A 25,775-nucleotide genomic window follows, 5' to 3' on the forward strand; every position below is an offset into this window, starting at 1 on the left:
CCACAGCTTGCAGGGTTGTTGAGGCAGCTTCAGCCTGCAAGTACCAAACCACCTGCCCTACTTTTTTTGCTGGTGGAGATGCTCTCAAATAATCTTGACTTTTCCAGATGACACCCTGCCATGTGGCTGGGGTGGTAATGCTCCAGCTGCACTCCAGGGACCAGGCTGGTCTTTCTCAGAGGCACCATCCTCAGGCAGCCACCACTGAGAGCAAACCAAGTGGCCAAAAGTGATGCTGCTGATGTGGAGGGTCTTGCACTGCGCAGGGCTGGACGTGGGTGTGAGCATCCGATGCCCTCCCCAGCAGTCAGCATGCTGAATTAATGTGATGCCTTTAATTTTACAAGTGTGCAGGCAGGGCTCTCCCAAGAGCTTCCTACCAAGCTGGAGTGACTTCATGGAGATGGTCTTTGCATCTTAATGAAGACAGAAAACCTGATTATTCCACACAGAGTAAATGGATTACCCGGGATGCAGGAGGAGCTGTGTAAAACTGCAGCTGGTCGCAATCTTATGGGGAAATCCCATCTGATCCCACTCCAGTTCTCCAAAAGTCTCCTTGCTGACTCCTTTTCAGCCCTTCTGAAATTTCTGTCATCTCTAAGTTCCCCCTGGATTTGCTGCTACCTCTCCTAAGTTTCTATTCCATCCCAGGCCTCCCTCCTTTGCTCTGTGAGTCACTCAGGCATTCCCAAATGTAGTGTTATGAGGAAGGATGCTTCACACAGAGCCCATCTAGCTGTGGCAGCAATAAATACTCCAGACATTAATTTCCATCAATGAGTGCTCATCCTGCCTGTGTGATGGAATTACAGTGCAGTGAAAGCCTCCAGGACTGGGATTCTCCTTTATCTGTGCCCTTCTCTCCCCAAAGCAGTGAGAGGAGCTGTCTGAGCTGCCTAAACTCACCGAGATGTGTCAATGTATCCAGTGCTTTGAAAAATGAGCAGGTGCCTGGCTCCTCTGGCAGAAGTCCAGCTGTTGGTGTTCAGCTGCTGCAGGTCAGCAGCCAGCCTGGCCTCTTGTTTCTCATTTTGAGCCTGACACCAGTTTTGTGTCTCTCAGAGGCAGCCCTGGATATAAAAGTGTCACAGTGCTGTGGTTTTTCTGTGTATTCATCTCCCTGGAGCTGTCACAGCCAGGAGAGCCTGGCAACACAAGCACTTCCACTCAGGATGAGCAGCTTTGCACTGGGAAGGTATTTTCTCCTATTTATTCCTTTATCCTCAAGCAGTTGCCTGTACTGGTGCACATCATCCCTGTGCTATCCTGGCTGCTGCTCTTTCAGTGGGAGCTTGGTCTTGGAGCTGCATCAGGGGAAGTTTAGGCTGGATATCAGGAAAAGGTTTTTCCCCAGAGGGTGCTGGGCACTGCCCAGGCTCCCCAGGGAATGGTCACAGCCCTGAGGCTGCCAGAGCTCCAAGAGCATTTGGACCCAGGGATGCACAGGGTGGCATTGTTGGGATGTCTGTGCAGGGCCAAGTGTTTGACTCAGTGATCCTTGTGGGTTCCTTCCAACTCAGGGTATTTCATGATTCTGTGATTTCTGGTGATGCTTCAGGATCATCCAGAAGCTGCATTTCCCCTCTCCCGTCCACCCACCCCCCTGCCCCCCACCCCACTGCAGCAGGAGCTGCTGCAATGACACAGGACAGTAAGTGACACAGGACACAGCAGAGCTGCCACTCTCTTGGGAAACCCTCTGATTAGTGCAGAGGTGCATTGGTGTGGCATGAATATGCCCCAGAGAGGAGCATGGCATGCCTTGAATCTCCCTCCAGCTCTTCCTCCATGAATGAGGGACTTCACCAGCAATTTTCCTTCAATTGAAAGGATCAGAAGGGAGTTTTCCAGATGAATTAAACCTCCTAATTTTGTTTTAATTTTAATGGAGGTGAAAACAATTTAATAGAGAAAAAGGGAATGTGGTCACACCTCCATGACTTTCCCAGCATTCAATATTTGCAGAGAAATTCCTTTCATGGAAAGCAACACAGTGAGAAGTCCCTTGCATATCAATTTCCTCAAGGATCCATATGAGCAAACCTCACCTTGGCTCTCCTTTTTAGTTTTGAGTAAATGAGAAGAAAATCTCTCCAGCTCTGAGACACTGAGGTTCAGTCATTAATTTTCCATTTGAAGGTAATTGAGGTTCTCACAGCTGCTATGGCCCATTTTTCCATGCATGCCAAGCTTGGTGCCAACAGTGGCTTCCATCCCCTGCTTTATTTTTGCAGGGGAAGGATTGGAGAGATGGAGAGGATCAAGGAATGAGGGTGTTTAAATAAAGTAATTCTTCACAGGGAAAACAGCAACTCCGCAGGTTAAGTCCACTCTTGGGCAGTGAATGAGTGAAGAGAGAAAGAGAATCCAGATGTGGCCAGGAGCATCCAGGACTTCAAAACATTATCAGGAACCATGGGGGAAAGGCAGGCCCAGCTGAGCTGCAGGGAGAAGACACTCCAGTCTCTGCATTTCTCTCTTCCCATTGAATTTTTAATTTTTTTTTTCACTTTTGAAATTGTTTTTTACTGCTGCTGTGGAGAGATGCCATGCTAGGAAGGTGCCTCCACTTGTGCATTGCTGCTAGCCAAAACAGATGCCTTGCCAATATGTCCCATCTTGAGATCCCTTCTTGGGCTTAGGGAATGTGAAACCAGCTCAGAGCTTCAAGTTAACCCATAAGTTAGGGTGCAGGACAAACTGGGATGTGGAAGAACGTGCCAGGGATCCTCAGCTCTCACCCTGCCACAGCCATGAGAACACACAACCTGTAGACAGAGGCGATGAATGTACAACCCCCTCCCAGACTACATCTGCTCTAGGACTTTTTAAAAATAAATCTTAACTGAAAACATTAAATACTAAAAAGAGTTTTGAGGATTGAAAATACTCCTTGGAAATACTTTCATGATTTTGGTTCCAGGCCAAAACTTCACAGGTTTTCAACAACTGAAAGCTGGACACTTTGTCAATAAAGTATTGCTTGGGCTTTTGATTTTCCAGTGGGAAAGAAAAACAAGAAAGAAATAATTTATTAACAAAGAAAACAGTAATCAATCCCAAAATGCAAAAATTATATATTTGACTGAGTGTTTTTTATGAGCCCTGACTATTTTTTTCCTTTTATCGTATAGGAAAAAGATGATGGTGAAAAGAGAAACACCATCAAGCTGGCCATGGCATCAAAGGATATGATTGTATAATATTATATTGTACATGAATATTATTGAACTGCTGAAAAAGCTCCACTCCCTTGGGTAAAGGAAGTGGTGCAGATGCTTTTTAAAGTGCATCTCTTTGGAAACAGGATTGGCTATTGAGTAGAGCAGGGAGAGCCAGCAGAGCAGGGGGTATTAGGGACAGACACAGAGAACATCAGCTCAACTGCAAAGTCCCCATTAATAAAGGCTTATACATAAATACAGATGACAGGTATTGATTTTCCTTTGCAAGCTGAGTGCTTTGCCCTGGCTAATGAAATGCAGCCCCTTCCTTAAAGAGAGGTCACAATGTGGTATACTCACGAAGATTTAACAGATGGGAATATAAATAATGCTCCTCTGAGGGAAATGCAGCTGATCTGCCCAGGTTGTACCTGCTGGAAATGTCTGTCCCAGCCTGAAAATAGGAATTCAGACAAAAGCATTTTGTGTTATGAGCAGTGCTGGCACGCACTGATGTATGTAGGACTTTTGGTGGAATTTGTCAGTCTTCCCTAAAATCCAGAACGACTTTTATTTTGTCCTTCAAGCTTGAAATATTTTGCTGTGATATTTCTAAATTGCATGATGTGGATCCCTCCCAGAAGACTGATTTGGATGGAAATTTACTTTTAAAAGGAATGAGAGGGAAGTGTCTTTACAAACAAAATGTGGGCCTGCTTGTAGATAAACCCAGATACTGATATGTGAAAGAAGCAATGGGTGGAACCATAAATTTAATAGGAATTCCACTAATTGATACAGACTGTTGCTTACCCAAGGCCATGCTAAATTCCTGGAGTTAGAGAAAAAGAACAGAGATACAAAGAAAAAGATGGGTGGGTCCACATTAGAAAGTAGGAATTCTATACATCTCAAGTACCTCAGGTAATGGGGAAGGAGAGAGGGAAATGTGACTGGGAAGTTAGGATAAACAGGAAGCTGCATCCTCTAGTAATTTGAGAGACCCCATGGGAAATGCCCCACGGCCTCTCCCTTTATTCAAATAAAGTTACAGAATTCCTCTGTCTCCTTTTTGAATATAACTGTCTGGTGTTTGTGGATTAATTTTCTTGCCACTTTCAAAGCCTTTTTTTAGGTTAGGCTTGTTTTGCATTTTCTTGGACTCTCATCAGCTCTCATCCGCTGAGGAATTCCTAATCCAAGAACAGAGTAAGTGACAGGGAAGGGGGTAAAGAAACACTTTTACTTGACTGAGAAATTTAGTCTAATGCAAGGTGTCTTGGTTTGAAAGACAGGTGTCTTCCAAGGAAGGCGGGAACCTCCCTTGGAATAAAGAATATGACCCCCCTCCCTCTGCATTATTGTAACTTTGAAATTAAGGAGCATTCAGGCAAAGCTATAGGAAAAGGAATAAGAATTCTTTAGTAGTATGTATATGTATAACAAGGCAAACAAACAACAACAACCAAAAGAAATAACAAAACCAGGAAATCCAATAGTCTCTTCCTTGCTCATTGTATTTCCCTTGGTGCAGTTCCGGGCACAGCCAGTGGGGGCGCTGCTGGCTCCCGGCCGGGCAGGGCGGGTGCGATGATTCCCCCACTCCAGCAGGGGGCGCTGTGGCGCGGCTCAGGGCCCACATGGTAATGGCGGCTTGGCCAAGACGAGAAGGGGCAGAAAAAGGGCTTGCTTTACAAATGTCTCGGTTTTGAGACAGTTTTAGAAGGAAAATTCTCTGGAATGAACATCTTCTATACAGAAGGTAGGTTTTGGCATTCTCTCCCCAGCCAATATGAAAGGAATCTTGGAGGGAAGTGAAAAATCCTGTTTATTGAACAGACAGAGTGCCTGCAGGGCACATGGGAAAAAAATTAATAGTGTTGAACCTCCTCGTCGCAGAGAAAGCTGGTGGATTCAGAGTTCTTTCTTTAGGTGACCTCCCCCAGGGTCCAGAACTGAGATGTGGTGTCCCGCACTGCCCCGCCAGTCCGCAGTCAGGCTTGTGTTGGGGTTTTTCATGAATGAGACGGGACTGCTAGGATATGTTCCTTGAGCTTTATTGCTGTGAGAAATGACTGCTCACTTAAAAAATTTAAAGGGTTTATTAAACCTTAACAAAAATACAACAAAAGGACTAAATAAGGAAAAACAGGCCTGGGAGCTTCCCTTGTGGTTGCCTACCACGTGGCTGGCTCATCTTCAAGATGGATGCTTTGCCTTTTATACTCCTGTGGGTTGCATCAGCCAACCCTGGCCCCTCCCGAAGTGTGTCAGTCAGCTTTTCTTTGCCATTTATCGGTGGAGACTGCTTTCTTGCAACAAGCTTTTCCATTCCCAGCTGCCCCATGCAAGGGGCACATATGCACACCTTCTTCTTACCTATCCTAGAAACCCAGGCTGTCTGGGAGGGGGGAAAGGGAATTATGGGGAGAGCAGAGGACATTTAAACTACAATAACAATACTGTACATCAATAAATCTTCTCTTACTATTCACACAATACTCATCCCTTAATTGTGAGAGCCAATAATCTCACATCTATAACAGCTGCAGCATCAGCCTCATTACATTGTTAAGACAATTGGAAGATGGTAAAAGCTCACGTCCTGCCAGCAGCAGCCAAAGATTTGTTACAGAGCATTTAAAAAACTTTCTAGCCAATAGCATATTGCTAAACCTTACAGACAGTTGTTCTAGCCAATCACTAAAAGCACACATATACTTGCTTCACACAATGCTTGCTGGTCTGCTTTCTATTAACAATACACATTACTTCATTATTAAGCTAAAAACCTTCTACGATCTTGCTAAGCATATTTTTCAAATATGCTAAGCATATTTTTCTGCAGTCTTAAGGTCTATCTTAGCCAAGCCTAAAACTCAAGCTATTGTTTCATGTCCTTGCTTATTATACTATTGTAACTTTTCTACTTTCAGACTTTGCAGCTGCAGCTGGCTCTAAGTTTTCTGCTCTTTCTGTTTCTAAGGCCTGCTTTTACAGTTTTCTGGAAGTATTCTTACCTTTACTATCTCCCACAAGGCTCCCACCTATGGCCTGGTTTTCGGAGCTGAAGCTGAAGAGTTCCAGAAGAAGCCACAGAAGTCACCGGAGGATTGCAGTATGCAGTCCAGGAAAATGTCTTGCCTCAGCTAACAAGGAGAAGCTAGCTAAAAGCAAAGAATGTAACTCCCTCTCTGCTGCAAGGCTGAGCACGGGAGAGTGTGAGAGCTTGAACACAAACTGTGCCCAGCTCCCTCCCTCTTCCAGACCTAGCTTAAAGTTACAGGACCCATTTCTGGGCATAAAGCAGATTATAAGGGAATGAAGCATTATCATAAAATTGCCTCAAAAAACAAACCTCCCAGGGGCAGCCGATCCTGGTGCCCCAGCAGGACCTTCGGAAGCAGCAAGATGGAACGGCAGGAATGAGCAAACATCCCGTAGACGAGATGTATCAGAAACTCTGCAGCTGGAGCTGGAACCGCGAGTGGAGTGTCCCAGGGCGTGCGGAGCTACAGCGCACCAAAAAGCCCGGAGCACCGGCAAAGCGACGGAAGAGCTGGGCAGGGGCACCCCTGTTATAAATGAGAGAACGCTCCCGGCACTAAAGTGATTTCAGCATTTATTATAATAAAATAAAGGCCTAAAGCAAGGGGGCCCGCGGGCCGAGCAGGAGCGATCCCGTCGAGGATGCTGCAGCGCCGGCGCGATCTGCTTCAGCAGCGATGTCCCTGATGTTCCAGGTGGAGCGGCACAGGTTCAGTGGGTCCGAAGCCCCTTTTTACCCTGTTTTTGTCCCTTTGTATTGGCTTCTTTTTGGATCCTTCATTTGCATGAAGGTTTAAGGCGCTTGATTGGCCCTTGCAGTTCTGTCCAGGCTGGCTCGTTTCCCTTGGGGGGTAATGCACTTTACTTAGGTCTAATACGGTACACTGAGTACCTTATTTCTTATAACTTTAATCCTTTTAACCGCTTTTACTACATAACAGCCAAACTAACAGTACATGCTTAACAACTATCAACTATTTTACTACAGTTTCTAACCTATTTTTAACAGCCCGGTTCCCGAACATGGCAGAGAGAGGCTCCTGGGACGGGAAAGGGGCTCAGGGATCCCGGGGTTTCCTCTGAGGCACTCCACCAGATGGCGAAGGGTCCTCTGGTGAGGTGACACGGGCGCTGCTCACGGTGCAAGAAAGACAGCAGGACCCCCGCAGTGGTAACAAATTCTCCCCACAACGACCGCAGCCTCTCTCCCCTCTGACTGCCGAGAGCACAGGATGCCTAGGGGCTGTGCCTAGCCCCTTTCTCCCCAGCCCAATTCTCGGTAACTTTGTCCTTCCGGTAGAAACTCCTCAGCCCCCGCAGTAAAGCCAGCTGGACTGCTGTCCCTTCTCCTTAGTTACTTCTTTTGTCTCTCTTAAGTACCAATCGTTATTGTTTCTTAGCAACAAAAATGGGAGATATTCCCCGAGAAAACAAAAGGAGGAAATTCTAAACCCCAACCCATTGTGTCTCTTCCCATGGCAGGGGTATGGAACTGTGTGGAACCTTTCAACCCAGTACCATTCTGGTATTCTAGGATTCTATGACTTCCTCCTCCACCATTTGAATCCCAGGTATGTTTTTGACTTGTGCAGCTGGGCAACTCTAGACTGTGGCTTCTGGCCAAATTTGCCAAATCAGTGTGAGGCTGCACCACCTTATTGCAGCAAAAACTTGGAAAGCGGTGTCGTGTCTTGTTTTCAGGAGCCCATGACACTGTTCATGCCCTGAGCATTGCAATGAGGAGAGCCACTGACTCTGCACCCTCTGTGCCCTGCGAGCACTGCCCGCACCCCTTCCTGCACCCCTTCCTGCAGTTCCAGCCCTGTGCTGCCTGTGAGCGACTGCTGAGGTGATAAACTCAGCTGCCGCAGCTGCCTCCTGTGCCATTAAGATTCCTCTCACACTGAGCAATCGCTCTCTCCAAGCGCGGGGAGAGCCCAGCCGGGCTTTTCCCCGCAGCTGCTTTGCAGCTCTGCCCGCAGTGGTGCAGAGCTGCTGGCTCAGGCTCTGCCGGGGGAAGGTTGCAGAGAACAATGTGTGTTTCATTTCCAGTGGCACAGAGGATTATCCGCCTCTTGCTCATGGTTTGTTATAATACATCCAACCTTTATTTGTGCCACATGCCCCGGGAAGAGATTTGTCCAGTGCCTTGCTCTATGCACCTTTGCCTCCAGAAGATTTTAGCCTACCCGCTAAACAGGCTCTCCAATTAACTGAAAAAATTTGCCTCTGAATCCAGTTTTTGCCTCTTCCCAGACACATTTTACTTTCTCAAAGACTATGGTCCTGAACAGAATCAGGGTCAGAGTTAAGGGTATTTCGAGGACGGCTCTGCTTTATTGGGCTGTAACAAGAGACAGCCCCTGAGTGACCTGCCCCTTGTTAGTGCAGTGCTATGGTTAGGGACAAGGGTTTAAACTCATCCCAAACCGTGCGAGGGTGACTGAAATGCTTGAGGCTGGATTTTGAAGCCAGGGCACCCAGCTGCATCCTGCTCCTGCTCTGCTGCCCTCGCTGTGCCACTGCCACTGTAGTTTGTCACAGGAGCAAGTCAAGAAGCAATAATTATCCTCCAGCAAGGACAGAAGGCCACAGAGCCTGCGGGGAAGGCACCTGCATGTCCTTCCTGTTTAGCACTGGGCTGTAATACGCTTTGGGAAGAGGAGCTGTGGTTGAAGCCGTGAGAAAGCTTAGTTTCCATGTGCCAAAGGCAGGGAGCTGGGGGAGCCTGAGGGATGGGTGTTAGCAAGTGGCTGTGAAGTGCAGCCATGGGACCAGCCATGAGAAATAGGAAAACGGTGCAAAAACAGCCCTGCAGCACCTGAGCAGCCCCTTAGCTGGGTCAGTGCCTTCCCCAGCTCCTGCTTGCTCCACCCAGGCAGGAATAACCCATTTCCTACCCTCTTGCCAGGCATCCTGTGTGTCCCCAGAGTGGACCCGCAGCCTTTAGTCATACCCAGGGTGGCCCAGGAGAAGGGCAAGATCCCCCCCAATGGATAGTGGCAGACCCCTTCACCGTGGGTGATCTGGACATAGAGCCAGACACCTCTGCCACCTGAACACATCTCCCCACCATACAAGAGGCTTAATTTGCCTCAGAAAGAATGAGATGGATCTTGAAGGGGCTATTCCCGCTGAGGTTTAGAAGCAGATATGGCCATGATACATGGAAAGACTCTAAAACTCAAAGACAAAGTGAGTTATAAAGTAGGTATGTATTTTCGGCTGGACGCATGTGGGACACCTCCACAAAGGCATGTGCACCTACTTGCTCTCAGCGTTCTTTTTTATCCTCTAGAATGTTACATATACATTAGGTTTTGCAGTACATTTATGCATATTCATTTCCTGGTTCCACCTTGTCCCACTTTGTTTGTTAATTATCTTATCAGACCGTTGTGCCCTCATACTTGTCTCTGGTGGTTTTCTTGGGGATTCTTGAGGGTAGTCTTCATCAGAGTTACCTTCTCACCCTGTCTCCTTGCCCATGCTTACTGATCCTTTGGTCACAGTCCAAACCATGAGCTTGGTTGGATCTGGTTGGGGGGTCCAGAGGAGCCTTGTTATCACCTTGTAACTTTGTCCTGTTTTGATGAATATCATCCTTCCCTTATCACACATCCTTGCATTCTTTCATATTGCTTTTACATGTACACCCTGTCTTCCCTTTACAGGCAGTTAGCACAGTAAAATGCAGCAAATATTAAACAATATTTAATCTAAATATCTATTTCTAATCAATACCCCTCTAATTCCTAGCCCCATGTCTCACCCGGTGTGGTGGCTCGGGTGCTGGGAGAGCCCTGTGGCTGCCAACTGAACGTTCCTGGGAGCAGCAGGATGCTTGCAGGAACAGCTGCTCTTTGCAGGGATGGACAGCTCTGCATGGAGCACGGTGTCACTGTAGAGCAATTAGCTCCCGTTTATATCCGTTAGGTGTGTGATTAGTGTCTCATTAATGCAATTAGCACGGTGGCATTAGCAAAAGTATGTAATTGGCACCGAGGCAGCTGCAGCTCAGCTGCTGAGCACGACACGGTGCCTGTTTCAGGGTTTATCTGAGCTCAGTGAAAGGAGACAGCTCATAGTCCCCTCCCCAGGCACTGGACAGGCTGGTTTCTATGTGCAGCCCTGGCTGTGCACCCCCACCTGCTCCTTGCTTATTTTAGCTGCAATAGAAAGCAATTTCCCACCCTCCCTTCTTGCTTCAAACTCCCAGAGCTGTTTCAGGGAGCTGATGAGGGGTGTCCCAGCTGCTTCCCAGAGCTGCAGGATGCGGAGATGGGATTTATCCTTTTAGGAGATCAGAGGACCAAATCTCATTTTGGCTGGACACAGGTCCTTTTCTAAGCCTTGTATTCTCCTTGTGACTGTCCATGCAGTCACTGCCAAGGCAGGATGAGGGTGGACATGGAAAGGAATCACATCTGCCCACTCCCAGCCATACCTTGGCCCCATCCCACCTTGGCAAGATATCAGCCCATGTCACAGCTTGGCTTTTGGAGTCTTGACAAACTCCTCCCCACATCACCAACACCGCTGGTATGATAGATGAGTAATGTGATGACTGACTCTCACAATTAACAGACAAATATCATGTATATATGTTAAGTTTTTTAGATTTATAGTTATGTTATACCCCCTTGTGTTGTTATCAAGGGACAGCCTGGGTTTGGGATATTTGGGAGGGTGGGCTTGTCACTATGGCAACACTTGACCTCCAATGAAGATTTAAGGAAGTGATCTCCACCACTGGACAGCGAAGAAGGAGTTGATGGACAGAACTTTGGGAGGGGTTAAAAGGTTAAAGGGTGAAACTTCCATTGTGTGGTTGAGCACATGGTGGGAAAAATCCTTTGCTGCCAGCACCATAATATTTTGTCTATTCAGTCTTCTGTTGTATTTTTGATAAGGTTTAATAAACCTTTCTAAATTTCTGAAAGTGAGGAGCATTTTCTCACAGTTGGCCTTTCAGGTTATCAGGGAAGGAGAAAGGCTGTGTGAGATGCAGACAGGCTATGGAGAGTCCATTTCCATCCAGCTCCACCAGAGGTGCCACCTTCCCAACTACCAGTGTGAAATCCCCAGCCCTTTTCTGGAAAGACAAAAGGTACTGGCCTCTTCTGACCAGCACATTCATAGGTGAGGGCTGAGCAGAGGAAGCTGTGGAACATCAAAGTTCCCTGGCAGCCCTCATTTCAGTGAGAATGTTTGGTTTTGGGAGAGCTTCTGACAATCCTGATTAACAACCTTTTCATCTATTCATACTGGTGATAAGCCATGGGAGCTCTGGGCCTTTGCAGCCCTATAATCAAGATGGTTTGAAAGAAGCAATTTTCTCCTCCTGCAGCCTGGTTGATTCTCTTTTAATTGCTTCCCATTTTGCATAGATTTCCCTTGTTTGCCATGGCACTGGCTCCACACGTCCTCCTCTCCAGCAGTGCTTGACTCATGCCTTGTTTTGCCAGGTTGGGATTTATGATGATTTGGGCTATGCCAGGGCCTTCAAAGCTCCCCACACGATTTAGGTGTACCATGCCTGAGTTGCAACTTCTATAGGAAAAAAATCTCTGGGGACTGGGCTAGGTTTTGTTCCTTGCTATCACACTGTGTGTGGGGGCACTGCTTTTGGAAAAAGAAATGGAAAAACATGGGTATTACACACAGGTGGGAAATTTAGCGGCAGGAAATTAATCTCCTTTGGAAAAAAACAAACCTAACCAAGCAGAATTAATTATTTAAGACTAAAGTTTTACCCTGGGGGTCAAAAGAGATGAATGAAGCCTTTGTAAGCTGATCTGAATTAAAATATGTGGGGTTTATCCCTTTTAAGGTTGGGTTTGTGTGCAAGGGCTAACAACAAGGTGAAAAGGAGTTAGAACCCTCCTGACCAAAGAAACAAGGAAGCTAATGAAAGTTTTGCTAAGGAGCTGGGGACCACCATCAAGGTGGACTCAGTTATGTTGGGAGCACCAGATCTTGGGTGGAAGCAGTGGGACTGCTCCTGAAGTGGGTGAGATGCACTTTGATCCAGTCTGTGATTTATGTGTCAAACTTCAGTTCTGGCAATGGAAAGCCATTCTCCGTTTTCCTCATACTCCAGGCCCTTGTCCTCCCTCTCCAACTCTTCTGGAGCCCCTTTGGGCACCTGAAGGGGCTCTAAAGTCTCCCTAGAGCCTTCTTCAGATAAACAACCCCAGCTCTTCTTGCGTGTCTCCAGAGTAGAGAAGCATCTCTATGGCCTCCTCTGGAACTCTGGAATCACTGCAGAAGGCTCCATGTCCTTCCTTTCTTGGGGTCTCCAAAGCTGGACACGGCATTCCCTGGATGGAATGCACTCCCTGCATGCAAATGGGGCAGGACATTCCCCAGAGGAAAAAAATTTTATGTGCTTATTTATTATAACTCAATGTGCAGCCTCTAAACACACCTTAACCACTAATGCATTAAAATATAGCTCCTTTTAGCCACCCAAATAATTTTAATCAGAAACATGAGCATTCTATTACTCTGGCTTGGGTGGATGGAATGTCACTCAAACTCCAATCAAACTCTAATATTCTTGCCTATGATCCAAGGCTGTTCCTGAATATCTCATCCTATTTTCCTTTTGAACTAGCTGGCAGAATCACACTGCTTTTTCCTGACTTGTACTAAGATCCTGCTTCTGTGCTTGTGTGTTTCATTCCTAGGCTGCAGTTTTCCCTGTTTGTGTTTCTCCGGCTCTCTGGCTCCTGCTGTGCCAATAATTGTTCCTCTGCTGTTGGGATTACTGGAAGTGCTTAACCCAGGGCTACCCTTTTTGCCCTGTATTTCACATCCCCGCAGGATTCTTCAGAGCCACCAGCTCCTTGGGACTCTCCAGCTATCCCACTGCAGGAAGAGCTTCATCCACCCTCCAAGACCTCACCTGGCATGCCCACAGCTGCAAGCAGAGGTCAGGAGACCCTACTGGTTGCAGCATCACTGGATCATCTGCTCCTCCAAAGGCTGGTTTCATCCCAAACAAAGCTGACATCCTTCTGGAAGGAGAGAGATGTTAATAGCTCCTGGCAGTCAGAGAAGATCCTTTGGGATTGAGCCAGGGGCTCTGACACCTCGTGTTTGGAGGTCAGCCACACTCAGCATACAAATCCCAAAGACGTTTTGCTGGCTGGACTTTGACAGCTATGTCACCAACACCATGTGCTGAGAAGGGCAGGCAGGGACAGGTCCTCGGTGATTTGCCTCCATGAATAATGGGGAGGCAGAAAATGAAGCAGCCAAGGACCAGGAGAGGACATGGGCATCTGGATCTCAAGCATCTGCATTGGGCCCACTGGGTACTGAGCCTGTGGGTACCGTGCTGAGTGAGGGAAGTTGTGACCCTTCTCCTGCTGCACCCAAAATTAGGGTCTGGCAGGGCACCTGGATACATCAGCCAGCTGGCTGGAAGTGGAAGCTCAGAACAGACAGCAGTCATGTTTGGTGGGGTTGGCTGGATCAGGGTGGGATGGTGGGGACATTTCCTGGGGGCAGAAGGAGGCTCTGAGCTGCTGAGAAAGGTCCCAAGCCCACCTCACACTGATGTCTCTTGAAACAGGTCTCAGACCTGGATGGAGGATGCTCTGGGGCTAGAGGATGCTCTGCAGCAGAGGTGCCTGTCAGGATGTTGCTCAGCCAGCAGAGCTCAGTATTTCCCAAAATCCATAGCAAATTTGTGCCTCAGTTTCCACAGTAAGCAGGAGGCTCAGAAACTGATTTCAGCAGCCTAAAGGTAACTTTACCATTGAAAATTTTGCCTGACAGGGAGGAGGGCAGGGCCAGGGATCTCAGCCATGGGGCTTGCAGAGGCTCTCCTGGGAGCAGGTGGTTGGAGACTGCAACTATTTCCAAGCAAACCTGGAAAACCTGGACAGTCCTTGGTGCACATCTCTCGGGATGAGGGCACCAGCTGGGAGGATGGACATAACAGACTCATTCATAACAGACTCAGCTGTGGATGTGCACACGAATTCCTGGTTGTGGGATTAGCCCATCCCTGCTCTCTGCAGGTGCCAATTCAGCAGGCTGTGTGATCACACACCTCTGCTGCCTTCAGTACAGCCCAGGGGCTCTTCAAGGATTCTCTGTGTGGCTGAACAGATGAGCTTTCCCATGGAATCACTTGTGTCTCTGATCTTTAGTTCTCCCCCAAACTGGAAAAATATGTCCCTTTGAAATTTTCATGAGGGTGGCAGAGCTGCCTGTCTCCTACCACCACCACGTGTGTCTGAGAGCCGTTTAACTGCAACTGTGGCGACAAATACCAGCGTGAGGCTTGCACTGGAGAGAGCAGTGAAGGAGGGGGCATTGGAATTAAAGGATGAAATATTTATTTGGGAGTTTAGCAGTGCTTAAAGGACAGCATATCACAGATGAGAGGCGTCTTGGGGCAGACAGTGATGAAAGCCACAACTGAACCCACTGGGCTGTAAAGCAAGATTTCCTCTCCTTCCCAACCTCCCACCCTTTCCAGAGTCCTTACCTGCCTGGGAAGTCACAGCAGGGTTCAATATCCAGGAATGGTCCAAAGATGTGGACAACCAGACAGATATGTGTTGTTTAAGGAAGGGGAATGACAGCCTCGCTTTGCTTTAGTACCAGCCATAAACCTCTGATTTACATGCCATGGAACTGGGAGGTCCTGGCTCTGGCAGTGGGGATATTTACGCAGGGCAGCCTAGTTGGAAGGTAGAATGAAGGCACAGATCCTCCACAGGGAACCAGGATCACGAGCTTCCCTCTGCCTCCATTCAGGCTCTGCAGGGCAGGTTTTCTCCATTGCTGGCCCTTGGTTTGCTGGGGATATATCTCAGGGCACCCAAACTTTGGTCCCAGGTGGTGGGGCTGAGGGTGGGAAGTGACTCCAGGACTGTCGACAACCTCCATGGTGGGTTTAATGCATCAACCAAATAAACAAGCTAAATAAAAATCCATCTCACTGTGCTGGAGAAGCTCCTGTGCATCATCCCACTGGGATATCCCATAGCACCATGAGATCCCATCCTTGGAGTCCCATTTTGCTTTTCCCAGCCCTGAAAGGTACCAGGATAACATAAAGGGTTAACACAGGAAGATCCCAAGAGGCTTCAGCCTTGTCAAGAGCACTGGATTGGCAGGTCATTAATCTCAGAGTTACTTGATAAGTTTAAATACAATCATGTAATCAGCAGGAACCCGTAATTATTATTTATGTGCATGGTGCTTACTAAATTACAGTGCTCTCCACGGCTCTGTGTGATGAACAAATTAATTCTGCAACAGAAGAGCTTGACCAGAAATCTGTTTGTGTCTGAATTTCACTTGTAAACATTGATGTATGAAATGAAAGTCAAGTTTCATTGGCCCTCCCTCCTGCTGTGAAGCACATTACATTTTTATTCTGTAAAATAAATCCTGGCAAGGGGGAAAACCTGGAGGACTTTCTCCAGCCCTGATGGTACTTGTCTGGAAAACCTGTGTGGGATTCTCTTGGATGAGATGGTGTAGATACCTTTGTGGAGAGCCCGCTCCATGCTCTGGGCACATGGAATTGGGGTAGAAAAGAGACAAAAAAGCTCTAGACCAGTGGGATGCTGAGCTCACTGCAGTGTGAGGATGATCCCATGGAAACTGGGGAGGGGCCATGCCAGGGTTGTCTTTTCAAAAGATAAACATGCTCCAAAAGTCCTTGTAAGAGGAATTGAAGTATTTTTAATCAAACAAGACTGAGAATACACACTCCAGCTACGGAAAGCAAAGTCACATCAGTTGGAGCAGACCACCAAGAGGAGAAGGGAAAAACAGTGATGTGAACACAGATGCTTCTGTTTGGGTTTCTTTCTTTGGTTTTTCAATTTCCAGCTTCTTTCCACCAAAAGACCTCACTCTAGAAAAAACCAAATTGAACATGTAGGACATCATTTTTTGGCAACATCACTTGCGGGGATGAGGAAAAAAGCTCCCTGGGGCATTTCCCCTTCTCCATTGCCAGCAGATCATTATTAGCTCCTGCCAAAGTACCCAACAGAGAAACCAAGACACAGAAGACACAAGTCTACTCCTTGTAGGGCACCAGCAGAAAGTGTCCATGGAGCTGGAAGCTGCCACTTTTCCCGTTGCATAACTCCAGGGGTCTTTTCACACCCATATTTTGAAGAAGGGGCACTTTTGGGGACTGTTGGCAGCAGCTGAACCTGAACAAAGACTGAAATGTGCCCTATGTGCAGGGTATGGTCCTTGCTGTGGTCACTGTGTCATACTGGGAACTGTTGCTGTTCCCAGCAAATTATTGGAGTCAATGGGATATTTCCAGTTTTGCTGCACTGTAGACATGAAGGTAGAAAATCAGAATGGGAGGGAGGTGGGAGGAATTTGCTCTAAACTACTGGATTTCACAAATGTTTGAAGAAAGACCCCAGAGGTTTTTCCCTATGCTTCTCTTTAAATAAAAAGATTCAAGATTTTATTCCTTTCTGGTGGTATATCCTGAGGAAATCACAAAATACTGCAATTTCAAAGATGCTTAAATCTCCCCATGGCAGAAAACATTTATGCTGTTCTTTATAGTGGGAAAACTGAGGCACAGAAGTGTGAAGGGGCTCACACCAGACCCTGTATGGCCCCAGTACCAAAATCCCTGGAATGCAGAGGGCAGACAGCCCATAAACCTGCTTTAATCTGTCTTCTGCCTGGGCATCCCCAGACCTTGTATGGGACAAGGAAAAGGTGGCTCCAAAGAGGTCAAGGCAAATCCACTCTTCTGCTCAGCTGCTTTTGGTGACCACATGGAAGAGGGCAATGAGAGAGGGGGAACAAGGGGACAATCTGGAGTCCCCAGAATGGGGAGGGAGATAGGGAGGGAAGGGAAAGGAGGCTGCTGCTCCTCCAAGGCACTTAACCCCAACGTGGGGATGGTTTGGTCCCATCCCCTGCACAAGAGCAAGGAGCAGCTTTGGCACTGGGCCCACCTGCCCAGGTAAAAGCAGGGCAAGGAGGAGGGGGCAGAGCCAGGGCCTGTCTCTGCAGTACCTGCCTTTGGGGACCTCAGCCACCGCTCCACTGCAGGGCTCCCTCACCTTCCACCCTCTGAGCAGGGACAGAGTCAGCCTGAGGTCCAGGGCTTTGCAGAGACCTGTGGATCCATCTGGGCTGAACCAGAGAATTTAACTAATTCCTGTGCTTCCCTCCAGATCAAGCCAACGCTGTGTGGCTGTTCAGAGGCCCTAGGACCCATCCCCTTGGGAGGGGGAGTTACCTCCCCTCTCCCACCCCATTGCTTTACCCCACCTTTGGTGACAAGATGAGAAATGACCTAGTCAGACCAAGCAGCAGTTACAGGACACCAGGAGACACAGCAAAAGACAGGGGAAGGACTCAACCCTAATGCTACAAAAACACAGCCACATGAAGCAACAATCACTCCAGGGCTCTCTATCCATCCCCTTCCAGCACACAGGACTTTGGCTCCTCTAGAGGGTTCCCCCCACCACCAGCAACATTCTAGCATGTGCTCACTGGAAGGCTGACCCAGCTTCCCACGGAATTAGCCCCATAAACTGTCCCAGCAATGTCCTGGTTTCCTGTCACCTCAAAGCAGACAAGCCTGATAAGTCATGCCCAAACCCCGAGACATCATGCCCAGCAGAAAGCTGCTGCAACCTCTCCAGGTCCTTCTGGCTCTTTCTGCCATGCCAGCAGGTCGCACAGCTGCCAGGGAGATGACAAAGCAGCACCTCAGCTGTCCTGTCCTCCAGGCCTGCCCAGCACGTGGGGCAGGAGCTGTGCAGGTGTCCCATGATCAAGCGAGTTCATGCTCTGCTCTCCATCTCACAGCTGGTCCTGTGCCGTGCCCCCTCCCAGGGGCTCCCCACAGTGGGGACGCTGGCTCCCGCTGCGGCCTCTCGCTCCCGGCTCAGACAGCCGTGGACTGCTTGATGCTGTGGAAGCTGACGCGGGTCGGGGAGGTGGGGATGGACATGGCCCTCGCCACGCGGGCACGGATGGAGTGCTTGTCCTGCCACCGGTGCCACCGCTTCCGTACGGCCGATCGCACCTGTGTGAGGTCAGTCAGGGACATTTGGTCATCACACAGAGGCTGTTCAGAGGCACCAGCCATCCTTCTCCTCAGTCCTCCAGCCAAAAATGGATTAATGAGATGTGATTTGCTAACAAAACAGGTTCATGCAGGGTAAACTTTCCTGAGTCAGCAAAGGTGTGGGAGCATTTGGAGGAGGCAGAGGAAAGAGCTGCCCAAATATGGCCCCAGGATTCACTTCTACCCTCAGCTCCTTTGCTTTCTGCTGTTTGTGTTTTGGGTCAGAGCCTGGGAGATATCCTCATCCATGTGCAACCCACATGTGTATGGGGCTCATCCTGGGGAAGGATTTCCCTGGGATGGGGAGGACCCTTGGCGCTGCTGCACCAAATCACACAGGTGCACCATGACAGCATCTGTTCTTGGAGGTGGATTTTCCTCCTCCAGAGGAGGAGACAGACAGCAGCCTTTCTTGTCTGGGCAAAATCTGGGGCTGTAGATGTATCTGGGGCTGGAGGTGAAGCACCAACTCTGATCACCAAATACCTTCAGATGGGGAATTAGGGACCAGCACCCTCCAAGCCCTGTACAGCAGTGGAGCCTCATGCTGAACTTGTCTGCTTGCAAGGAAGGGTGTAGACCCCCAAAAAAACCCCCAGCCCACTGCGCTCACCTCACTGTTCAGGAAGCAGTAGAAGACAGAGACGAAGAAGCCCTGAAAGGAGACAAGCAGCAGAGTCACAGCAAACAGGTACCCCTGAGCCAGGAGCTTTGGAACAGCTCTGGGGTTTGGGGATATCTGGTTTCAGAAGGGGCGGAAGCAGGATGAGGCATCAGCCAGGATGGGCTCCTCCACATCCCTTGGTGAGAGGACTGGGATGGAAGCCAGTGTGGAGGACCATTACCTGGAAAGACTCCAGAAAGGAGTTGAAGTAGATGAAGACTATCCTGGAGATCTCATCCTCCCCGGGGTTGACAAAGAACAGCATGTAGGTGATCCCCAGCAAGGGCAGCAGCACCAGTGTGGCCTTGACTGCTTTCCTAGGGAGAAAACAGGGACCTGAGCTCCTGGGCACAAGGACTCTGCCCATCCCACTCCCAGCACCAGCATGGCTTGGACTGGTCTGCTGGGACTTGAAAACCAGTGACTAGGGGAGGATAGAGCCAAGCTGGGCTGTTTTCCAGTGCAGTTCCCAAGGGACTAGGCTGCTTTGTGCACTGGGCCCTTGCTCTGCTTCTCCACCCAGAAAAGGGCCATGGAGAGCAGAGGCCTGACCTTGAGCTGGCATAGAATGATTGCTTGGCTGATCTACAGCTCAATTAAAAAGGAATTAAGGAGGGTATAATAATTCACACCCTTCAACACAAGTTTGTGAAAACCTTAACTCAGGTAATTAATTTGATATTTTGATGAGATTACAAGTACAGTTTGTGAAAAGTCAGTGCTGCTACAGAGAGTGTGGGAAGGATTTGGGCTTGGCACCTCATTCCTTTGGATCAGGGGACAAGAACAATGCCAAGTCATCACCTTTTGCTTAAAAACCCTGTTAATGGACATATTCCAACAGTAGATGGTCATCCCTGGAGGGTCTGAGCTGGGCGGGGAGGGAATCTGGGACGTGTTTTGCATCTCAGATTTAGAGGAGAGAACAGTCCCGACACAAATGGGCTGATGACATGAAGGAGCTGGAGGGAACCAAGGATAGGAGCTGGAAAACTACAGTACAGCACATTCACTGGTGTAGCTTTTCCAATAATAGAACCAGAATTTTTCCTTTCTCAGCTGAAAAAGCCACCCTCCACATCAAAAGGGGCTTCTCTTGACCTGGCACACAGTGAGATTCCCCAATTCCTGCCCACAAAATGATCCAGACATAGGCAATGATGAAGCCCAAAGTGTCTTCTATTCCAGGTACTCTGGGGAGCTGCTCTGACCATGCACCTCTTACTGCAAAATATTCCCCAACAGGCAAGGAGGGATCTTGCTGCCTTGTGCTGTGGGAGTACTGTCTTCTTCTTTACAAGGAGATGTTGGGGTGGCATCGATTCATCAGCTTCCTCAGCTTTTGTTTTTCTGTCAAGCAGTGATTTAATTCTCACCTCCATGCCAAGATTTGCAGCTCCCAGCCTGGAGAGCTCATCAGGTCCCACCAGAACAGGCTTTTGCAAAGAGACTCAAATCCCAAGAGTTCACTTCAAAGGCAGAAACAGCCATCCACACTCTGCATCACAAGGCTCTCCCTGCCCAGATTTAATGACCATGCACCTCCAAACAGCATTTGAGATGCTCTTAGTTGTCTCTCCATGCTCCCATCCCCTTGCTACCTGGCTAATGGGGCTGTTCCCATCCCCAGTGATCATGAGAGGGCCCAGTTCCTAGGCTGGCTTCTGGAAGGGTCACTCATGCTCTTACCTGTACTGGATTGTCTCTGATGTGGTTGAAGCTCGGAGCTTAGTCATGAGGATTCGGACAATGTTGAATAGAAAGATGAAGTTGATCTGGGAGGAACAGGGTCACTGGTTAGTGTCCGCTCCCTCAGTATTTCCTCCCATTTCCTCTGCAAAGGTGGGGGAAGGGGGAGCCAGGGGAAATGGGAATGTTTCCTCTTGAACCTGATCTACTGCCTTCCATGCACCATGAGAGGATGTCTTCCTTTTCAAAAAACACTTGAATAATAAGATTTAGGAGTTTGGTCAGGAGATCAGGGTAGCGGGGCATGCCAGGAGATTGCCAAGGAAGGACAAGTGCTAGAGAAATGGCTGAAGGTGAAAAAGCAGAGGGAGAGAAAGAATCTAAGGTAGAGAGTGGCTGCCATCACATCCAGGGTCTGCCTGGTCGCTCTCTTGGCTGCTGAATCACTAACGAGGGAAGGGGAAGGAGTCTTTGGAGCTGAGCACAATTGACAGGAATTAGTAGTGGCCTGACTGCCTAAAGGGCTAAGAAATGGGAAACAGGATAAATTATTCCATAATGCCAATGATTTTTACTCCCTTGAGTTTTCTCAGCATTGGGCAAGGAGGAAGGAATAGTTTTGGGACTTTGTGCATGGCTTTCCCCCTGCAATCACAGGATGGACCCCCAGCTTGTGACCTGCCACCTCTGCTCTTCTTTGTCCACCCCCAAAAGACAAAGCCCCATCCATGTGACCCTTGGATCAAACACAGCTACTCAGCTGGGGACCAGAACAGAGAAATGGAATCAGGATCAGGTAATGGAGTCAAGGATCCCAGGTTTCTGCAAATGCTTGGCAAAGCATCCACCCACACCCAAACAGTGCCATGGCAGGGATGGAGAGACCTACTGATGCATGTTGGAGTCTGCTGATGGGACACCTCTGTCAGAGTGAGGTTTTCAGGCTCCTCCTGCAGCCCACCCCAAGCGCAAAATTGCTTAAAGAGCAGTTTGGGTGAGGGGCAGTGCTGCTGTGGGGCAGCAGAACAAGCCCCAGCAGAGTGAAGCTAAAGGAGGGGGCAATACCCTGTACAGAAGCAGCTGTGACCCACTTGCACACAGAAGGACTCTATTTAGCACACAAAAGGTCACTTTGCTCTTACCAGAAGCACCAGGATCATGGGGCCTTGGTAAATGTAGTCAGTATAAACACCTGCTCGCTTCCCAAACCAGCACCTGCAAGGCAAGGATAAGCCTGACATGGGAGTGACCTGGATAGACTCCTGTCCTTGCACAGTCTCTGTGAGTCACTGTCTGTGAGGTGAAAGCACTAAAACTCAAACTGCTGCAGCCATTGTGAAATAGCTTCCCTTGGAACTCAGTAAAAGGAAGTGTGTGTGGGCATATGGATGTGGGAGCTGGTTATTGCAGGACAAGCAGGGACACCCTCCTCACAAAGGAGGTGACTGTCCCCACTCTGTTCTGCGTGGGGGCAGCCTCACCTCGCATCCTGGGGGCAGTTTTGGGCACAGCAATGTAAGAAAGGTCTGAAGCCATTAGAGAGCTTCCAAAGGAGGGACATGAAGATGGGGAGCAGTCTGGAGGAGCCACATGAGTAGCAACTGAGGACAATTAGAATGTTCAGCTGGGGCAGAGGTGACTGAGTTTAGACTTCATCAAGGGCTGCAGCTCCTCCCTGGGGGCAGCTCCCATGTCCGCCCCCATCTCTCCCTGTGACAGGGGTAGGACCCAAGGAAATGGCCTGAGGTTGTGTCACAGGGGAATGTGGGATTGGATATCAGGAAAAGTTCTTCCCCCAGAGGGTGCTTGGGCACTGAACAGGCTCCCCAGGAAATGGTTACAGCCCTGAGGCTGCCAGAGCTCCAGTAGCTTCTGGGCAATGCTCTCAGGGATGCACAGGGTGGGATTGTTGGGGTGTCTCTGCAGAGCCAGGACTCAGACTCAATGTTCCTTGTAGGTTCCTTCCAGCTCAGGATATTCCACAATTCTCCATAACCTCACACAGAGGTCTGGGTTGGCTCTGTCCTCAGCAAACCCTGCAGGAGCTCACTCAGGTGTATCCCTGTCCTGCGAGCACCTTGTCAGGGTTGTTCAATCAGTGCCTGTGTGAGTAGCACGGGACTTCTGCAGTCAGCAGGGAAAACTACCTCTGGAAAACAGATCAAGCTGCCATTCATCTCAACGGGCTCCTTTCAACTTCCCACTCTGGGATGAACTCTCAGGTACCTGTTAAGTCTTTCATCAGCAGGTGTTTGTGAAAATGGCTCAGGTGGGGGTAATTTAGATCTCTCCTGGTTAAATCCCAGCTCTCTTTAGGAAACCTATTGTAGGAAATCTGGTATAATATATTTTTCCCCCTTAAAAATCACATTTGCCTTTTGAGGAGAAACCAGCAGGGGCAGGGCTTGTGCTGCAGAGATGTGAAAGATGGGATAAAAGAAAGAATGGAAGAACATTATCTTTTTTTTCCTCCCTGACAGAATTCCTGACACAACTGATCCCTGAGGATTTGGGATAGAAAGAACAGAGGATAAGAGCAATCAGGCTCACTTCTCATTGTCGTAGTAGAGCTTCCCAATGGCCCAGGCAACGATGATGGGAAAGGGGATACCTGCAGGGGAACACACAGGTGAGTCTCAGAGCTGCAAGGTCACCACAAAACCACACCATAACAGGGGTTTTCTCACACGCAAACCACACACAAACCACCCAGTGAGATGAGGTGCCCATGCAAATCCCATCCTCCTGCTCCTGGCACCCTTTTTGCAGCTCTTTGTGTAAAAGAACTGGAGCAGAGGCTGGAGGGGCATCACCCATCACTGAACCGCGGGGTAGGGCAGGGTGAGGGGAGGCCTGGCACTCACACCAGCCGATGCAGATGAACATCCACTTGCGGAGCTTGTCCGTGGAGTACGTGAGCACGATGGCTGTGTGCAGGTAGCAACCCTCGCCGAACATCCAGAAAAAGTTGGTTACATGGAAGTAATTGTAGGCAGCAGTGACCAAGCGGCACCAAACCTGTCAGGAGATGTGGAGCCTGTCGAGCTCTGTGTCACAGTGGTGCAATCAACGCATGGAGCAGCACAGACCCCGCAGAGCAATCAAACCCATGTTTCTCATACACATGGGGTGCCTGCCAGCCACCAGCCAGCCCTGTTTGTTCTCTGAAGTTGCTTTTGTAGCCACATCTTAGTGACTTCAAACTGAAAGAGAGCAGGCTTAGGGAAGAAATTCTTCCCTGGCAAGGTGGTGAGACCCTGGAACAGGTTGCCCAGAGGAGCTGTGGCTGCTCCATCCCTGGAAGTGTCCAAGGCCAGGTTGGATGGGGCTTGGAGCAACCTGGGATAGTGAAGGTGTCCCATAGCAGGGGGATTGGAACTAAATGATCCTTAAGGTACCTTCAGACCCAAACCACTTTGTGTTTCTGTGATCTCCAGGGTCCTCACACCCCCTGACTGCTCAGGACTGGGCTCAGCCTGGAAGAGCTGCACCTACCACGTTGCTCTCGTGCACCTCTGGGTTCATGGTGAGCTGCACCACGAACCACGTGGCGTTGCGTAGGATGAAGGCTGTGATCAGGTTCCAGTGGATGATGTTTCTCAGGCACCGGATGCTCCTGGAGAGAGGTGGAACAAGGCACCATCAGAGCAGGGGGACTGGGGACAGTGCTGTTTGTGGAGCTGAGTGTCTCTGTTGGGACCTCAAGGGTGACTTGCTGGGACCATGCCCTGGGTGAGGTGGGCAGGAAGAAGACCAGGAGGTAGAAGGCACCAAGGAGGGCCCTCTGCCTCTGTAACTAGATGCTTTTAAAAAGCAGCAAAAAAACCCCAACCCTGAGATAGGCAGGATCCCTCCACCTGGAGGGCAATGGCAGAGTAGATGGCAAAGCACAGGAGCTGGGTCCATCCCTGCCTGAGATGGCCTTGCAGGAAAAGGGCAGCAGGTTTGTCACTCACCGCAGGCGCATGAAGAGGACAAAGGCCACAAGGAGAGCCCCCAGTGAAACACAGTGGCCCAGGTAGTTGATGATGACAGCGATGTGGTAGTGCAGCTTGCTCTTCTTCTGGGAGTGGGGGAGATGGACACAGGGTCAACAGCAGCCCTGGTACTAGCACAAACCCACCTCCTCCACCACATCACCTTTGGCAGCTGCACCTCCAATTCTGGGCCCTTTTTCAGGAAGCAATTGGAGCTCACCCTGGGACAGGACAGTGGGAATGGAAGGAGATGGGGCTCTTGTGGGAAGGAGAAGCACCAGCCTGGTTTCACATCTCACTTGTACCAGAGCAGTTCAATGCTTTGACATCCCAGCCCCTCCTCTGGGGAAACCCTGCTGGAACTCAGTTGAGCTCACTGGAATCTTATCTCAGTTCATCCCCCATTGCCCTGGGGGCAACTGACAGGCTAGGATGAATTTGGGCACAAGAAAGTGTGAGTGATAATTGAATTAATTGATCACTCCTGCTGTTAGGCACTCATCCAATGGGTAAATAAGCAATTAAGTGAGTGAAAAAACATGCCTGGCAAGAGATATCAGCATGTTAAATACCAGAGTTGATATCAACTGCAAATGACAAACTCGTATCTCTTCCCCTCTGCTTCAAGGGGGGGCTTGACCTACTCAGGGGCTTGATCCCCATTTTTGTATGTCTTTCAGCTTCCTAAATATCTCCTTTATTTCACTGCCAGCAGGGAAGGATGGGGTTTTCACTGATGGTCAGGAGAGAGCTGTAGGAAAGTGACAGGGTGATCTGTACCCAGAGCCCCTGGGGACCTCACCCTGCCAATCCTCTTGGATTTTTAATGGGGATGGAAACAGGCTTGGCTTTATTTCTGATGGGGAATAAAAATGCAAATCAAGAAGGGGTCATAATTGCCATGTGCAACATTATCACTGGAATACTGCTGCATGCTCAGCCCTCAGCTCCCATGGGCCATTCCTGGCCTGGATGCCTTTCAAAACTTCATCACTGTCTCTCACCCTCCTGCCAAGAGCCCAGGGACTCCCAAGCTCCTACCTCTTCACTGAGGATCTCCTGGCACTGGGAGTAGTTGACACGTGCTGCCCAGCTCCCGTTCGCAAGGCATTCCCTGTACCCATTATCTGAAA

General features: G+C 49.1%; 1 protein-coding gene and 3 long non-coding RNA genes across 12 annotated transcripts in view; 2 read left to right on the forward strand and 2 right to left on the reverse strand.

Annotated features, from left to right (window-relative positions):
* Positions 1 to 1,654: 1,654 nt before the first annotated feature.
* Positions 1,655 to 6,324, reverse strand: LOC135286875 (uncharacterized). The gene is made up of 3 exons (XR_010350880.1): positions 6,188 to 6,324; positions 3,528 to 3,621; positions 1,655 to 2,771 (listed from the first exon to the last, which is right to left on the reverse strand). It is a non-coding gene; the product is annotated as an uncharacterized LOC135286875 (long non-coding RNA).
* LOC135286871 (uncharacterized) lies at positions 4,660 to 13,046 on the forward strand. Of its 6 annotated transcripts, none has more exons than XR_010350868.1 (5): positions 4,660 to 4,929; positions 6,207 to 6,933; positions 7,698 to 7,786; positions 11,179 to 11,325; positions 12,908 to 13,046. It is a non-coding gene; the product is annotated as an uncharacterized LOC135286871 (long non-coding RNA). The 6 variants fall into 6 exon arrangements; XR_010350871.1 differs by having other exon boundaries at positions 11,191 to 11,325; XR_010350870.1 differs by having other exon boundaries at positions 6,207 to 6,924.
* A 2,860-nt stretch (positions 13,047 to 15,906) lies between these two features.
* The window catches only part of CRHR1 (corticotropin releasing hormone receptor 1), a 30,584-nt gene continuing 20,715 nt past the window's right edge, over positions 15,907 to 25,775 (reverse strand). For 2 of the 3 annotated variants that reach the window (XM_064400103.1, XM_064400104.1), the window contains exons 4-13: positions 25,684 to 25,769; positions 24,622 to 24,728; positions 24,161 to 24,281; positions 23,530 to 23,683; positions 23,216 to 23,276; positions 21,808 to 21,880; positions 20,666 to 20,751; positions 19,158 to 19,293; positions 18,926 to 18,967; positions 15,907 to 18,270 (exon numbers count right to left, since the gene is read on the reverse strand). In XM_064400103.1, coding sequence (XP_064256173.1) covers positions 18,130 to 18,270; positions 18,926 to 18,967; positions 19,158 to 19,293; positions 20,666 to 20,751; positions 21,808 to 21,880; positions 23,216 to 23,276; positions 23,530 to 23,683; positions 24,161 to 24,281; positions 24,622 to 24,728; positions 25,684 to 25,769 — 1,007 coding nt within the window. In that variant the 3' untranslated portion in view covers positions 15,907 to 18,129. Of the gene's footprint in view, positions 18,271 to 18,925; positions 18,968 to 19,157; positions 19,294 to 20,665; positions 20,752 to 21,807; positions 21,881 to 23,215; positions 23,277 to 23,529; positions 23,684 to 24,160; positions 24,282 to 24,621; positions 24,729 to 24,805; positions 24,864 to 25,683; positions 25,770 to 25,775 lie in introns of all 3 variants that reach the window. The other variant, XM_064400105.1, reaches the window with a different exon arrangement.
* On the forward strand, positions 21,887 to 24,628 carry LOC135286873 (uncharacterized). 2 transcript variants are annotated; one of them, XR_010350876.1, is made up of 3 exons: positions 21,887 to 22,300; positions 22,623 to 23,294; positions 24,103 to 24,628. It is a non-coding gene; the product is annotated as an uncharacterized LOC135286873 (long non-coding RNA). The 2 variants fall into 2 exon arrangements; XR_010350875.1 differs by lacking the exon at positions 21,887 to 22,300 and having other exon boundaries at positions 22,373 to 22,887; positions 23,146 to 23,294.

This window comes from Passer domesticus, chromosome 27, assembly GCF_036417665.1.
Source record: "Passer domesticus isolate bPasDom1 chromosome 27, bPasDom1.hap1, whole genome shotgun sequence".
Classification (NCBI taxonomy): domain Eukaryota; kingdom Metazoa; phylum Chordata; class Aves; order Passeriformes; family Passeridae; genus Passer; species Passer domesticus.